This window comes from Herpailurus yagouaroundi, unplaced genomic scaffold (assembly GCF_014898765.1).
Source record: "Herpailurus yagouaroundi ecotype Mexico unplaced genomic scaffold, PumYag 218, whole genome shotgun sequence".
NCBI lineage: Eukaryota > Metazoa > Chordata > Mammalia > Carnivora > Felidae > Herpailurus > Herpailurus yagouaroundi.
In genome coordinates, this window is record NW_024412449.1 from 3,890,032 (window position 1) to 3,906,163 (window position 16,132).

Sequence of the window (16,132 nt, forward strand, 5' to 3'; positions counted from 1 at the left end):
CCAGGTACTCCCACAGAATGCATATTTAATAGTACTTGGGGGGCACCTGCATGGCTCAGTTGGCTAAGTGTCTAATTCTTGATTTTGGCTCAGGTCATGATCTCACAGTTCATAACATTGAGCCCCATATTGGGCTCTGTGCTGACAGGGTAGACACTACTTGGGATTCAATCTCTCTCTCAAAATAAATAAACATTTTAAAAAGATAACAGTACTTGCATATTAGTGGCAATAATCATGGTGATATAGTATCTATTATTAATAAGGATTAATACAGTTTAGTGAACTTTTACCTAACTTGCTATTTAGTTTAAAGTTCTTAGTACAGTTTAGTACCTGGTTTCCATATGGCAGATAAAACCTTCATACTTACTGTATAATAACTTTGCCAATGAAATACCGAATTTTAACATTCAAAAAAATCTAAAATACCATTGCTTCTACAGAATTAGTGGCAACTTTAAAAAATACATCTTGATCAACATGCAAAAACAAACAAAAACTTCAATGACTCATTGGTTGCCTAGAGAAGTATGTCCAAACACCTTATATCACACCAGTGTCCCACCATCTGGATCCAATGCATTGTCTATCATGAGCCCACCATATGCCATGCTTTTACTAAACTACTGAGAATATTTCATAGATCTGTACCTTTCCCTTTTCAACTACCTAAAGATCTCCTCCTAAAAACCTAGTTCAAGGGCTTTTCCTTCTTGGTGAAAACCTCCTTAACCACTTGATCACTTCCTCTTTCGTTTTTCTACCACAGCAGGGTAGAGACCTTTATTTCTATATTTACATTTGTTTACATGTCTGCATTTTCTATGAAACTGAACTCCTGAGTACAGAAACTCTATCTTATTGGTCTCCACATCCCTATCACAGTGTTAGGTATAGTATAAAGGGTCAATAAATATAAAATGAGTGAATGAATGAACAAACATACCCACCCCCAATTAACTAATACAAACTCTAATTTGAAAAAACCTCCTGAGATTTTTAATTTTTTTTTCCAAGTTAAAAAGTAGAGTATCAACTGCAGAACAGAAAAACAAATCAGGATTTAAAAGCAAACAACTTTAATAAATTGAGTTCTCTTACCTTTTTGAAGAAAAAGTGATTTGCTAAATGGTTCAATACCATGGGGTTGCTAGGATCAATAGTATAGGCTCTGGAAAGAAGCTGGACACCATTTTTGATGGAATCAGCCTAAAAGAAAAATGATGACAACAGGGCCATTATTTAATCGCATTTTTTTTTTTTTGAAATTAAAATTTTTTTAATGTTTATTTATTTTTGACAGAGACAGAGATAGAGCATGAGTTGGGGAGAGGCAGATAGAGAGGGAGACACAGAATCTGAAGCAGGCTCCAGGCTCTGAGCTGTCAGCACAGAGCCCAACGCAGTGCTCGAACTCAAGGACCTCGAGATCGTGACCTGAGCCAAAGTCAGACGCTCAACTGACTGAGCCACCCAGGCACTCCTAGCATCTCTGAAATTTAAGAGAGCAAGCTGAGGACGAGGTGTTTTGGAGGTGGATTCCTTCATTTAAACCAGAGGGATCAGGGCGCCTGGCTGGCTCAGTTGTTAAGTATCTGACTCTGCCTCAGGTCAGGACCTCATGGTTCGTTTAATCAGCATTTTTTGAAAATTTTCTTTATAGTCTGAAAAATAGGTTATATAAATCTAAGTTCAGACACCAAACATAGCTCTTATTTAGTTAACATTCAGCAGGGATAAAAAAAATTTCAAATACTGAGTTAAATTGTTAGAACCTCCCTCACAAAAAGCCCCCTTCTAGTTTTATAGATTTTAGCTGTCTTCTTGGTGTGGCAGATGTTTGTGGATTAACCAACAGCTTGTACACCCTTCTTACCCTGTTAACAGAGGCCACATTTTACAGCCTGTGGAGATTTTTTAATTTCAGGAAGGAAAGTTCCCTTTTCCTCTTTACAAACCTCAGGGGATGAATGATGACTGATCTAAAACAGTTAAGATAATCTATTTCCCTTCTCTGGGGATTGGCCCAGGCACTTCTAAACTGGGGGTAATGTCATTTTTTTCATTATCACAACAGGGCGGATGTGCTGGCATGTAGTGGGCAGAAGTCAGGGATTCTGCTGATCAGCCTACCAACGGGTAGGATAATTTCCCACGACAAAAAACTATCTAGCCCCATATGTCAATAGTGCTGAGAAACCCTGATAACCCTGTCTAGACAATTATACACAGGGGGAAGCATGATGGAGACAGAACTGCTCTAACAGAAAGCCGTTTATCCTTTCCCTTTCCTCCCTCCATATCAGGCTGATGAAATGATGAGATGCCTGGAGATGCAGCAGCTATCTTGCAACTATGAGGTGACAGACATGAGAAGGAAAATCCACATACTAAGGACAGAAAGATGTAAAACTTTGGGTTTAATGATACTGAGGTGCCAAATCCAAGACCTTAGATAGCTGGTTTAGTGGATGATAAAACCCCTCATGTTTAAGTCACTGTAGTATGCTTTTTGTTACTTGCAATTGAAAGCATGCCAAACTGATATACAACCTACCAACTCCTCACCTGAAATTCTGAAATCCAAAAACTTCTTAAAACACAAGCTGTTTTGTAATCTTGCAGTAAGCTCACTTGGTGGCAAAACTTTACCTGAATTGTGAGGTTACCCTATTAGTGTGAACAGTCACTCACTCTGACACAGAAATACATGTTTGCATTTGGGGTGGTGTCCTAATACCTGGGTATTATATATTATGCAGTCCAGCATCATATTATAGTTCTATTACATGAAATCTTCTTATTAAATGTTTATTTACTTAATTTGAGAGAGAAAGGGGGGATGGAAGAACAGAAAGAGGAGACAGAGAATCCCAAGCAGGCTCCACACCGTCAGCACAAAGCCTAATAATGCAGAGCTTGAACTCACAAACTGTGAGATCATGACTTGAGCCAAAACCAAGCATCAGATGCTTAACCAACTAAACCACCCAGGCATCCCAATAACCTATTACCTGCAGTCTTGACCTCTAAAACACTTTGGCCTCAAGAATTTTAGATAAGGAACAGTAAGTCTGACAAATCAGTCAGGAAATTTTTTTTTCACTCACATACCTCTTTATTATTGAGTTCTAGTACAGCCAGTCCAACCAATGCTCCCACACATTTGGAGTTGAGTTCCAGGGCTCTGCTGAATGCCAGACGAGCTTTTTCCAGTTTGTTAAGTTTCACAAAGCAATGGCCCATTCCTAAACGAACTTCCGCTAAAAAACCAGTCATTCAGTCTGTCAAACTAGGACATTTTTAGGGTTCAAATTAAACAAAATACTTAAACATTGAGCCTCAAAATCCTGAAATTAACCTCAGTATATTTACACTACAAAATCTTCTGGTAGACCACAAACTTGCTTTCAGTGGATAGTATACCATACTGCTCTCCTCCTTTCGCATCATAAACAGAACACCTACAATACTGGTATTTCTCTTGTCTTCCAGTACTCCTGGTTACACTCTACCTTCAGTGTCTTAATTTTTGAAGAGAAATTTTTTTTTTTAACAGAGAGCAAAAAGCTTCAGTAAGGTCTTCAATATCGTGCCTGACTACATGCACATACTGTCATTCTCTTCAGAGCTATGCTTACACATGCTCCCCAATTTTAAGGCCATGCCAAAACTCTACCATGTTCCCATGAAGGGTCAACCTCTCCACTGGTTGGTCATGAGATCTCACCCCTTCTCATTTATTTAAGGACACTGCTTCAGCAACCCTCTCCTCTTTTTCCTGCATTATCAAATTTTCTATATCAGATCATTCTCATCCATATACATTCTCCCATCTTAAAAAGATCTTCTCTTGATTCCATTTTCCTTTCCAATTGTCAACCCACTCCTATTCTTCCCCTGAGAACAAAACTCCTTGACATATCTATCTACAGGTGTGTGCTGCCTCTAATAACTTTCCTTTTCCATTATCTTCTTAAATGCATTCCAACAAGGATCTCACCCCCACCATTCCAGTAAAACTGCTTTTATCGAGGTCACTAATGCTTAGTATGCTGCTGAATTCAATGATTGATTCTCAGTCCCTACTTTACTTGACCTAACAATAGAATGTGATACTGTCTGATGTCTTGTCCTGGAAACATTTTACACTGGATTTCAAGGACATTGCACTTACTCTCTTTTCCTCTTACATCTGGCTGCTCCTTCTCAGGCTCCTTTGCTGCATCTTCCTCATTTCCCTAACCTCTACAATGCCAGAATTCCCTAGAACTCCATCTTTGGGCCTCTTTTCTACCTACACTCACTCCCCTGGCGACCTCATAGTTTCATGGCTTTATACATCACCTATATGTTGACTTCCAAATTAATTACTTCAGCTCAGACCTCTTTCCTGAACTACAGCCCTCCTGACCTCTCCAGTTGTACATCTAAAAGGTATTTTAAAATTTTCATGTTGAAAAATAATTCTTCTTGAACTATTTTCCAGATATACTAAAATGTAACTCTACTCTTACAGTCGCTTATGCAAAGGAGTTACCTTTGATCCCTCCTTTGGCCCATACATCACACCTACTCTGTCAGTTGCTCATATATCACATCTACTCTGTCAGTTCGTCCTTCAAAGTATACATAGAATCTGATCACTTATACCTCCACTACTGCCACCCTAGTGCAAGCCACAATCATCTCTGACCCACATGACCGCAACAGCTTTCTGCCTGGTCTCCCTACTTCTATCTTTGCCCCCCTGCCCCACTCTAGTCTCAGCCCAGAAGCTCAAAATGATCCTTTCAATATGAGTCAGATCATGTTACTTACTCCTTTGCCCAAAGCCCTCCAATGGCTTCCTATGTCTGTCAGAGTAAAAGCTAAAGTCCTTATACTAATCTATTATGCCTTACATGACTGGTCCTTGGTTATATCTTTGACTCAGTTCTTACTACTTTTCCTCCTCATTTTCCCTCTTGATTCCAGACACACTAGCTTCCTCACTGTTCTTGAAACCCGCTAGGCCCACTCTTTCCTCAGAGCCTTTGTACCTCCTATTCCCCCTCTCTGGGAATAATCTTCTCCCATTTAATCTACATGCTTATTATTTTAAGGTTTTTACTCAAATGTTACTGTTTCACTGACATATTTTCCTTATTTTTTCTAAGCAAACCCCCAGTTCTTCTCATATACCTTTTCTGCTTTACTTTCCTTTTACCACTATCTTGCATAGTTTATATTTTACTCGTTTTATCTTCTCCACTGGAAAATGAATTCCATGGGGGCAAGGATTTTTGTCTCTTTGGTTCATTGCTGCATTCCTTGGGTCTAGAACAATGCCTGGCACATAGTTGATTCTCAATAAGATTTGCTAAATCACTGATTTTCAATAGAAAAATAGTGTAAGAACAAAAAGATTATAAGATGATCTGCTATTCAGCTTTTGGATCAAACATAACATTTTTTTTAAAAAAAGTTTTTTTTTTCAACGTTTATTTAATTTTGGGGCAGAGAGAGACAGAGCATGAACAGGGGAGGGGCAGAGAGAGAGAGGGAGACACAGAATCGGAAACAGGCTCCAGGCTCTGAGCCATCAGCCCAGAGCCCGACGCGGGGCTCGAACTCACGGACCGCGAGATCGTGACCCGGCTGAAGTCGGACGCTTAACCGACTGTGCCACCCAGGCGCCCCCAAACATAACATTTTTAAAAAATTTCAATTCTTTCAACAACCCTATAGCATCTTTTCACAACTAACTTCATAGGCAACTGTCAAATCCTCAATATTTTCACTTGGATCATACACAGCTTAGACTTAAAGTTTTTCTCTTACCTGGACATCCTGGGTTAGTACGCAAGGCTTTCTTATAGTAAGCAAGAGCTCCTCTGTAATCCTTCTTGTTGAATGAAATGCAAGCTTTCCCTAAATGATTTTTAAAGATAAACATGAGTTGTTTAAAAAACACAAGTCTCATACACTGTACATGAACTCACCTAAATCAAATACATCTCTGAATAAGAAATACTTGAATACAGTAAAAATGATTTCATATCAAAACCTGTTTTCCATAAGAATATATTAATGTATGCTTATAAATAAAAGTCATATTAAATATTATAAAACAATAAGTAAAAGAGCTGACCGTTGTCCAAATAGAAATTGCTTATTGAGGGGCGCCTGGGTGGCTCAGTCGGTTGGGCGTCCGACTTCGGCTCAGGTCACGATCTCACGGTCCGTGAGTTCGAGCCCCGCGTCGGGCTCTGGGCTGATGGCTCAGAGCCTGGAGCCTGCTTCCGATTCTGTGTCTCCCTCTCTCTCTGCCCCTCCCCCGTTCATGCTCTCTCTCTGTCTCAAAAATAAATAAACGTTAAAAAAAAAAAATTAAAAAAAATAAAAATAAAAAAAAAAGAAATTGCTTATTGACTCTTTAGAAGTGGATTACAGATTATTCTTAACTGGTATAGCTTCTATTTATGTAGCTTAAAAAGAAACAATGATCATAGATCACTGTAGATCTTATTTATTTACGTATTTATTTACGTGACAAGGAGGGCACAAATGAACAAGGTATGGAGGGGGAGAAGGAGAGAGGGAAAGAGGGAGGGAGGGAGGAGGGAGGGAGAGAGGGAGAGAGGGAAAGAGGGAGACAGAGAGAGAGAGAGAGAGAGAGAGAGAGAGAGAGAGAGAGAAGTGGGGCTTGCTCAAAGTGGGGACTGCTTTTTTTTTTTTTTTTTTTAACCCGAAGCAGGGCTCGCGTTCACTGGAAGTGGGGCTTGAGCTTATTGGATGCGGGACTCAAACTCAGTAACCCACTAACCGTGAGGTCATGACCTGAGCTGCAGTCAGATGCTTAACAGACTGAGCCACGTAGGTGCCCTGCAGATCGTTTTTATAAGGTAAAGCTCTTCTATGCTGCTGTCCAGGCCAAAGAAATACATTCCAGGCATATGATGAAAAACAGTTTCCTAAAATGGCTGCCAAAAATACCTTACCAAGAAGGGCTGGAATATTATTTGGAGACTGGTTGAGTACAAAATGAAACTGTGCATCAGCCTGATCCATTTTGTCACCTTCCAGTAGGCAGAAGCAGGCTCTTCCTAACAAGTGGTTCTGAAAAAGTAATACATCATCTTAGACTTGACTTTACCAAAGACTAACCATAATTTACCATGAATATACAACAATAAAATGAAAACTATATAGGAAGGAGGTGGAGTATCACACAAATTCTTCTATTGACTATAATGTGTTTGAACTACCAACAGGTAATTCTTAATTACAAATCAAGAAATTATCCAGAAATGCAAGTCGTCTGTGCCAGGAACAATGATGAAAAGAAAAGTTAGACTCCTTAAAATATGCCTGAAATTCACCTGGAGATGAAAGAATTATTGACTCAACATGTGGATAAGTTTTATGTATGCTAAATTTGCCCACATTACTTCAACAGTACAACAACCAAAGAAATTTCCATTTTAACAAGGAATTCCTTCTTTTGACTATTTATTATCAACCACATTATTTTAAGAAAAATTCTTTCAAAAAAAAAATCTGTTGCCTATCACACACATTTTATTTCATGTGGTATTTTTTTTCCCTTTCATAAATTCAAAGAAATCTTATTTTACCTGATCATACATAATAATTTTATCGGCCATGGTATACAACAGGGTTGCCTGTGTAATAAGATCTTTCTTATTATCCTTATTCTTTTCCTTCCGAGCCTGTTGTACATAATAGGCTGCCAATGTATCCAAGCAGGTCATCTGGTCTTTCTCATGGTCTCTATAGTCCAAATTGCCATCTATACGTGCTGCTTCCAACAACTTTACAAACTCTTCTGTTTTTCCTTGCTTGTAATATTCCAGCTAAAAGGTAAAGAATCAGATTAGGATTATTAAAGCATATGTCCATACAAAAAGATGCATACAAACATTTATAGCAGCTCTGTCTGTAATAACCAAAAACGGGAAACAACTCGATTGTTGATCAACAGGTGAATGGATAAACAAGCAGTGGTAATCTGCTTGTGTTATAATGGCTGCTGCTCAATAGAAAAAAGTAAAGAACTACTCATACATACTACAATGTGGATAAATCTCAAGATGATTATGCTGAGAGAAGACAGACCAAAAAGAGTACATATTGAAACGATTCCACTTGTATAAAACTCTAGAATATGCAATCTTTAGCAACAAAAGCAGATCAGGTGTAGGCTAAGCACCATGGGGGGTGGGAAAGAGTCTGGAAGAAGGTTTTAGGGAGTGATGGATATATTATTCTTGATTGTGGTGGTGATTTCACAGGGGTGAAATATGGTAAAACATCTCAAATGGTACATGTCAAATATGTGCAGTTTATTATAGGTGAATTATGCCTTAATAAAGCTGTTAAAAAAGTGATAATCACTATCAATGTTTCCAAATTACTACTTAGCTAGCAGTAGTTGACTTCAAACTAAATCAGAGCCCAAGAGAAAAAGCAATGAGAGGGACAGGGATACAGAATTCTAAACAGAAAACTTAGGCTCTGGTTCTAGATCTATCAAAATTATCCATGACTTTGGGCCTGCTGAATAACTTCCTTGGGCATTTGTTTCATTTATTAATACTAAAAAGAATATTCATCATTTATTAACTACTATGAGCCACAGACTGCACCAGGAGCTTTACATACTTATCTTTAATCTACACAATCTACTACAATCTAATCTACTACAATCACTCTTAAAGTGCATACTAACATCACATTATAGATGAGAAAACAGGCTCAGAAGGTAGATCATTTGTCTAAGGTCACACAGCTAGTTAGCAGCCAAGTAGGAATTTGAACAAAGGTCTCTCTGATCCCAAAGCCTACACTCTTTTCTTTGTACCATACTACAGCCCACAATGTTTCATCAATTTTACCACAGGTACCATGCTAATACTTCAATCTTCCATTTTTTCTGTAAGTGCTGTTAAAGAAGGCATTACACTACAGAAAATCTAAATTCCCTCTGGCTTTAAAAACTATGTGACAAGCATTAATAGCTTGTTCTCCACAGACTAGGAAAATGACACTTCAGAAAGGCACTATTGTCACTAAAAGCATTTCTCTGTAAATCTATATCTAAGAAATTCTTTACAGTTAAGTTTGAGCACTGGATATAAGTTCAATTCTAGATCTACTTCTACCTTTCAAGATAATATAAGGTACCTCCTATGTATCTTTACATGAAAGTGACCTGTGGCACACTTGCTTTGCAAAAATGAATGCAGTATATGTTGTATTATATTACCAGAATAATCTACTAGGATGTTCTCACAAAAAGGAAACATTAGGCAGTCAGTTCTGGGGAGAGTGAAGGATGTTAGAATTTTAGGCTCTCTGAAGTGATTCTCCTGAGAATCTCCAGGAGGGTTTATGCTGTGGAAGGGATCAAAGAGGACAAAAAACAAGACTGAGATAAACTTCACCCCAAAGAGCTTTTGTGAGCGAGCCTAGAATGTAATCACTTTCTAGAGTATTTTATGGGAAATGTTTTATTGTTATGGACAACAACACTAAGTAATGTTTACATGGTGGTATCTTGTTTTTTCTCAGATTATCTACAAACCATAAGCCAGTCTTCACTGAGTAATTAATAAATAATCAAATACTCGGCACAGAATAACGTTTAATGTAAATGAATTTTGCCTTTACCAACCCATACTAATTTACCAGTGGACTAGCACATCACTTGGGAAACTGGTCTTCTTGTTCTATAAATGGTAATACAATTAACTTCCACACACATGGTACAATTTACTTATCATGCTCCCAAGCTGGCTATTACTGTATCTGGAAATAGAAATCATAGGTTTTTCCCAGTCAACATATAAAAAATATTTGTTACATGAACACTGACCGCCAAAGCAATCCATATGTGCAGTTGTGTGTGTTCCTGTTTCAGAATACTGATAACTTCGTCTCCCTCCGGTAACTGATCGAAGTCAAGTTCAATGACCTAAAACACAAAATGTAGGTTTTAACTTTTATTTCTTCCTTAAATTCACATTTCTTCTTTGCTGCTTTTCAGAATATACATCAAAATGGATACACAGAGGGTTTGTGTTCACTTTCAATAGGGATGAGCAAATAAATATATGTTAAGAAATGTTTAAGGCACACGTCAAATAGGTCATATGGTAATATTAAGATAAAAGCATAGAGAAGCCAACAAATACCGCTAGTTGTCTTCAAATCACTAGAACTATAAAATGTTCCAAAAGCTTTGCTTGCTCAAAAATAACAAAACCAGGGGCGCCTGGGTGGCGCAGTCGGTTAAGCGTCCGACTTCAGCCAGGTCACGATCTCGCGGTCCTTGAGTTTGAGCCCCGCGTCAGGCTCTGGGCTGATGGCTCAGAGCCTGGAGCCTGTTTCCGATTCTGTGTCTCCCTCTCTCTCTGCCCCTCCCCCGTTCATGCTCTGTCTCTCTCTGTCCCAAAAATAAATAAACGTTGAAAAAAAAAATTAAAAAAAAAAAAACAAAAAAACAAAACCAAACCCTGCTTAACACATAATGCAGGTAGAGTGCAGAAAAGCACCCCAGACACTCTGATGCTATAGGTCTGACAACTTGAGAGGCATAATCCAGAGGCAATGCAAAGTTGAATGCCCCTGTACACATTAATCAGGGAGACAGCATTTGCGTGTCACTGACACTCCTGAAAGTGGGCACAAAAATTACCAGTAGGTGAATGTTCTGGAATTAGATAGTGGTTATGGTTACACAACTTTACAAATACTACTGAAAACCAGTGGATTTGACGCTAAGTGAATTATATCTCAGTATCTTATCTCAACCCAACAAAAGTACAAGTATGAGATATATATATATTGGATATAAACATCACTGCTGAGAGCTTTACTCAGACAAGCCCCAGACTACCCATGATGAGGCGTGGGAAGGGAGACAGGGTTAAATTCTATCTGTGCACAGTGGAGGCTATATCTCTGGGTCTCTATTTCGCTGATGGAGCCGTGTGTGGAGGACACAGTGCACCATGACAGACGCGAGTTTCTAAGGGATAAAGGGCGACTCCTATGTACTCTCTGGGAAAGATAGTTTGAGCAGCAGAGAGACCACGGTGACATCAGCGCCCACCTCTTTTATCTGAGGTGCCTTACAATTTATCGGCACTCTCACACCCCTGCGCCCGAGAATTAGGAAGAGAGCAGAGTACTGTAACAGACGAACAGGTAGGAAAGGAACTTTCAAGTACTCCTCGGGGTGGCTCCGAGGCTGCGGGGACGTGATGTTCCCAGCCTGGGAAGGTGCAGGAGCTGGGGAAGGAGGTGGCTGGGATTTCGGCGGGGGATTTCGACCTGGGCTCCTGGGGGAGAAGGTGCTCTCGCTTAGGAGACGAAGTCGAAGAGAAGGGGAGAGGAAGAGATCGTCCAAGTTCACGGCCCCCACCCTCCCCCATACGCGACACTTACCTCGTCAGTGTCCCGGAGGGGAATCTCGATGGAGCCCCGCGACATGATGAGATCAGAAGGCGAGCGGGCGTCTCGCCCCTCCGCTCCGCAGCCGGTACTCCTGGCTTCTGGCTCGTCCAGAGGCTAGCGGCCGCCCGGGATCAGGTCGTGACTGCCGCCCCGCGGCGCCGCCGGGGCTTCGGCTTCTCCTTCCCGTCAGCCGCTTAAACAACGAACAGCAGACGGCGTCCGGCCACTTCCGGCAGCCCCGCCCCCTGCCCCGGAAGCATTCCCCGCGGGAGGGCCTGTCGGACGGCAGGCTCAGCCTGTGTCTCTGATGTTTCCTTGCCGATGTTTCCTTGACTCTGAAATGACGGCGCCGAGGTTTTCGTTAGCGTGCCAGCTCCTCGGTGGGTCTGCGGCTTCCGAATCAGACCCGCACTGGCGCGGCGTGAATAAAAGCGCCGAAGGCGTAGCCGACCCGCCCCGTGGTGGGCGGACGACGAATGAGGCTCGAGTTCGGGGCCTGGCCACTGACTGACGTGGGACCTCCGGCCAATTCTGGCAATAGTGTCCGAGCCGGACTCCGCCTCTGTGCCCCGGAGTTGGCCGATCTTTTCTTCTGTAGATTGCCGTGAATAATTCAATCATGAATTCCTCAGCCCTGTCAGGGGCTCCTCCTTTAGCAGATATTAGGTGCAAGTCATACCTGTGCTACCTTTGTGATCAGTTTAAATGTAAATGTTCCAGTGAATTCTGTAATCATTATGACAGTTCTGTATTTTATGTGTGCGCGTGGTGTGTGTGTGTGTGTGTGTGTGTGTGTGTGTGTGCGCGCGCGCGCGCGCGCGCGCGTTTTCGGTTCTTGGAAGCATATGAGAATCTGCTGGATTTGTGATTTTAATAAAGTTGTTGAAGAATGTGATTAAACCTGTAATCTGTTTTGATTACATTATAGAATTCGATTAAATACGTTTTAATTACTGTTTTCAGTGTAGAATATGATTAATAGTCTGTAATCAATGTTTTCATTCAATCAGATAAGAATCTAAGTTTTTAAACCACGTCAGTTTTACCTCCTAAATGCCTCTCAGGTGTATCTTCTCTTCATCTCACCACCTCCATTCTAGCCCGGAACCAATATCATCATTTTGATGCCTGGATTACTGCAGTGGTCTCCCGGTTTACCTAATACTCCATCCACTTCCCCTAAAAGCCCTAAATTCCAATCCAGCATCAGCATGTTATACACTTACCTTTTAAAAGCACCAACTCGACATTTGTATTTCCTCCTAACTCCCTCAAAAACTTTAAGTGGAAACTTTGTAAGCCTTTTTATGTGGAAACTTTGTTAAATTTGTTTTGGTTAGTTGAGTAAACTATTTCAACATTAAGGGCTGTGCTGTCCTAACATAATGCTAACTCTGTAATTAGTCATGTAATTTTAAATAAGCTAGGTGATTTACAGTTTTCTATTAGGCACACTTAAAAAGCAAAAGCAAGTAGATGAAATTGATTTTAGTGACATATTTTATTTAACCCAATATATCCAAAATATAGTTTCAACAGGTAATCAATATAAAAACTGAGATAATTTACATTTTTATACAAATCTTAGAAATCCATTATGTACTTTACACTTACATGCTTTATTCTTAATTGCTTAATTTCAATTGGAAATTGATTTCATAAAATTTAGATTTCTTAAAATTTGCAGTTGCAAAAATAGATTCACATATTTGAGTTTTTCCAAGCATGCTTAAGTTTTCCAAAAACTGAAGCAATTATCAGTTTTAAATGTTAATTAAAAATAAATGAAATTAAAAATTCAATTCCTCAGTTGCATTAGCCATATTTCCAGTGCTCAATAGCCACATATGCTTAGAAAATACTGTTTGGGACAAAACAAGACAACATTTCCAGGAAATACTGCTTACTACATATTAATGTTTATAAAGTGAGCTTTGTACAAAAGTACACATATTGGTGAATGTTCTTCTCCATGCTCAAAACCTCCCTGGCCTTGAAGACCCTAGCAATATGTTTGAATTTGTCGTTGAGTTACTGACAACCAAAGGCATCCTAACCGATAATGCAGACATTATGACTGATTGAATAATAGGAGAATAGATTTAGATTGGGATTTGGAGGAAGTGATACTTAAGTTGTAACTGGGAAGATGAGTAAGATTTGGCTCCATAAAGGCTACAAGAGAGTGTGTACCAGACAGGGAACAGTGTGCTGGGGGAAGGGTTGGTGAACCTGAAAGAAGGCCATGTGGCTGGAACATAGATATGGGAAGCATAACATAAGTTGAGGGCAAAGACATAAGAAGTAGCCACATCATGCCCAGATTTATCCACATAAAGCAAAATTAGCACCTTTCCCTGCTTCCAATATGAGAAAGTATGTATGTCACATACCACAGTTAAGAAAAACAAAACACTTTGTGCTCTGAGGTAAGCCAAAAAAGGACAGTGTCATACTATCTATAGTCTCCAAAGTGAATAAAACCTTTAGCCTTTCTCGCATGTTACTGATTCCCTAACAAAAATAATTTAATTGCTGACTTTTGTAATGCTGACTTTTCTAAGTCTGATGATATGCAATAATTTGGGGGAGTATGGCAAACATATGAGAAAGTTGCTTTTTCCATTATGAACCATATAACCTTGGGGACCGTGTTTTGTGAACCAGTCCTTCTAAAGTTGAACTCAATTGTAACCTTTTGCAAGTGTTTTTCTAAGAAATCTTTTTTTTTTTTTCTAAATGCTTTTGTCTCTGAGACTTCTTTTGGCAAAGGATATGTTATGGAGTTGGGATTTTATCTTAAGTGCAATGTAACTGAAAGTTTTAAGTGATGTGTATATGTTTCAATCAGCATGTGCCTGTGATAAAGAATTGATTTTGTCATTTTAAAAGATTGTTCTGGTTACATTGTGTAGAATAGATTAGAGTGTTTGAGAGGATGTGGGCAGACCACTTAGGAAACTAGTCCTGGTGACTGGCCAGGTAACACATGATAAACAGCTAGGAATAGGTTTAAGGTAGTGGACATAGTATATCTCCATTTCTCTCTACCTCCACTATAATCAATCAATCAATCAATCAATCAATCAATCTTAATCACTAGGTCTTGCTAATGCATTATATATACAGGTCATTGAAAAAGTAGTGTCAGGAAGAACTTCCAGAGTTCTGCCATCAGTTACTGGGTGATTGAAGTGTCATTTTCCAAGATAGAAATGATTATAGAGGAGTACATTAGGGCAAGACTACATCACTACTTGGGTATCAGAGATATGTCTGAGACAGATATCGGACAGGTTGGATATACAGATTTGGAGCTCAAAAGACAGTTTCTGGGCTAGAGAAAGAAGTCTGTGAGCTGCTGACATATAAATGAAATTTAAAACTATGGAATTGTGTAAGATAATCTAGGGAGAGGATGTAGAATGACAAGAGAAGGCCCGGACCAAGCTCGAGGCATTCTAGCATATAGCAGGCACGGAGGGGAAGAGGGTCTGCAGGGATCAGAATACTGGATAGAGAGAAAAATCACCTGACAACAATTGGGACCGAAATTGCGACTCTTTACTCTGGTACTTACAGGCAGCTTCTTATTTTCCCTAAGCTAGCAGATATGGACAATATAGGCATTTTAAACTATATAGATCTAGTTTTGGAATGAGTACAGAGATTTTATTTCAACTGGCGTGATTGTGCGGTGTTGCTTCACGAAATGCCATTCACCACGTTGGGCCTGAGTGCACCAGATGAAGGTAAAGCAATTAGTGTATTTGGTCAGTGTGGACTTTGTTGAGTACATACTCAAGAGAGACAGCTAAGAGTCTTTAGTTTTCTGTTGTTGGTACTGTGGCTGGTTGCAGTGTTGGTAAATACATATGTTTACGCAATCCAAAGAGTGAGCTATTTTATGGGCTGATACAATATGCTAATTATTAAAAAGAGATAAAGAATAGTTGATCTTAAAGAATGTTTGACATCTTAAATCAGATCTCTTGTATTTATTTATTTATAAAGTTCTTAAGCTTTTTTAAAAATGTTTATTTATTTTCGAGAGAGACACAGAGTGCAAGCATGGGAGGGGCAGAGTGGGAGACACAGAATCTGAAGCAGACTCCAGGCTCTGAGATATCAGCACAGAGCCTGACGGGGGGCTCAAACTCATGAACCGTGAGATCATGACCTGAGCCAAAGTCGGACACAACCTACTGAGCCACCCAGGTTCCCCTGGGCAGTTGTTTTATAATCTACACCATAATTTCCTCTGGGTTTTCAATAAACATTCATCTCTAAAACATGAGCTTATTTTTAGGAATTTAAAACTACATGAAATGCTCCCTTAGGTAAGAGCTGAGAACATAAAGGTAAACAGCCCTAATTTGATTGTCAGTGAAAAACTGTGATGGGAGTCTTAGTTCTGGAAAATTAGAATAACCAGAAAATCCTCCAGTCGTAAAACACCTAGATATGCTGGATTAAAAACCCAACAAGAACAACATAGTAAATGTCCTTGTAAATGCATAGCTGAGAGATCTAATGATCTGAATAATAGGCATTTAAGCCTATAAGGGTGCCTGGGTGGCTCAGTCGGTTACGTGTTGGACTCTTGATTTGGGCTCAGGTCATGATCTCACGGTTTGTGAGATGAAGCCCCCAGTTCATCTCTGTG

The 16,132-nt window shown here is 39.7% G+C and overlaps 1 protein-coding gene across 1 annotated transcript in view; it reads right to left on the reverse strand.

Moving 5' to 3' along the window:
- Nucleotides 1–11,640, reverse strand: part of CTR9 (CTR9 component of Paf1/RNA polymerase II complex) — a 28,444-nt gene extending 16,804 nt beyond the window's left edge. The window contains exons 1-7 of the mRNA XM_040456871.1: nucleotides 11,458–11,640; nucleotides 9,884–9,982; nucleotides 7,623–7,862; nucleotides 6,987–7,104; nucleotides 5,827–5,916; nucleotides 3,118–3,266; nucleotides 1,105–1,212 (exon numbers count right to left, since the gene is read on the reverse strand). Of these exons, the coding sequence (XP_040312805.1) occupies nucleotides 1,105–1,212; nucleotides 3,118–3,266; nucleotides 5,827–5,916; nucleotides 6,987–7,104; nucleotides 7,623–7,862; nucleotides 9,884–9,982; nucleotides 11,458–11,502 (849 nt within the window). The 5' untranslated portion in view covers nucleotides 11,503–11,640. The remainder of the gene's footprint in view (nucleotides 1–1,104; nucleotides 1,213–3,117; nucleotides 3,267–5,826; nucleotides 5,917–6,986; nucleotides 7,105–7,622; nucleotides 7,863–9,883; nucleotides 9,983–11,457) is intronic.
- Nucleotides 11,641–16,132: the final 4,492 nt, after the last annotated feature.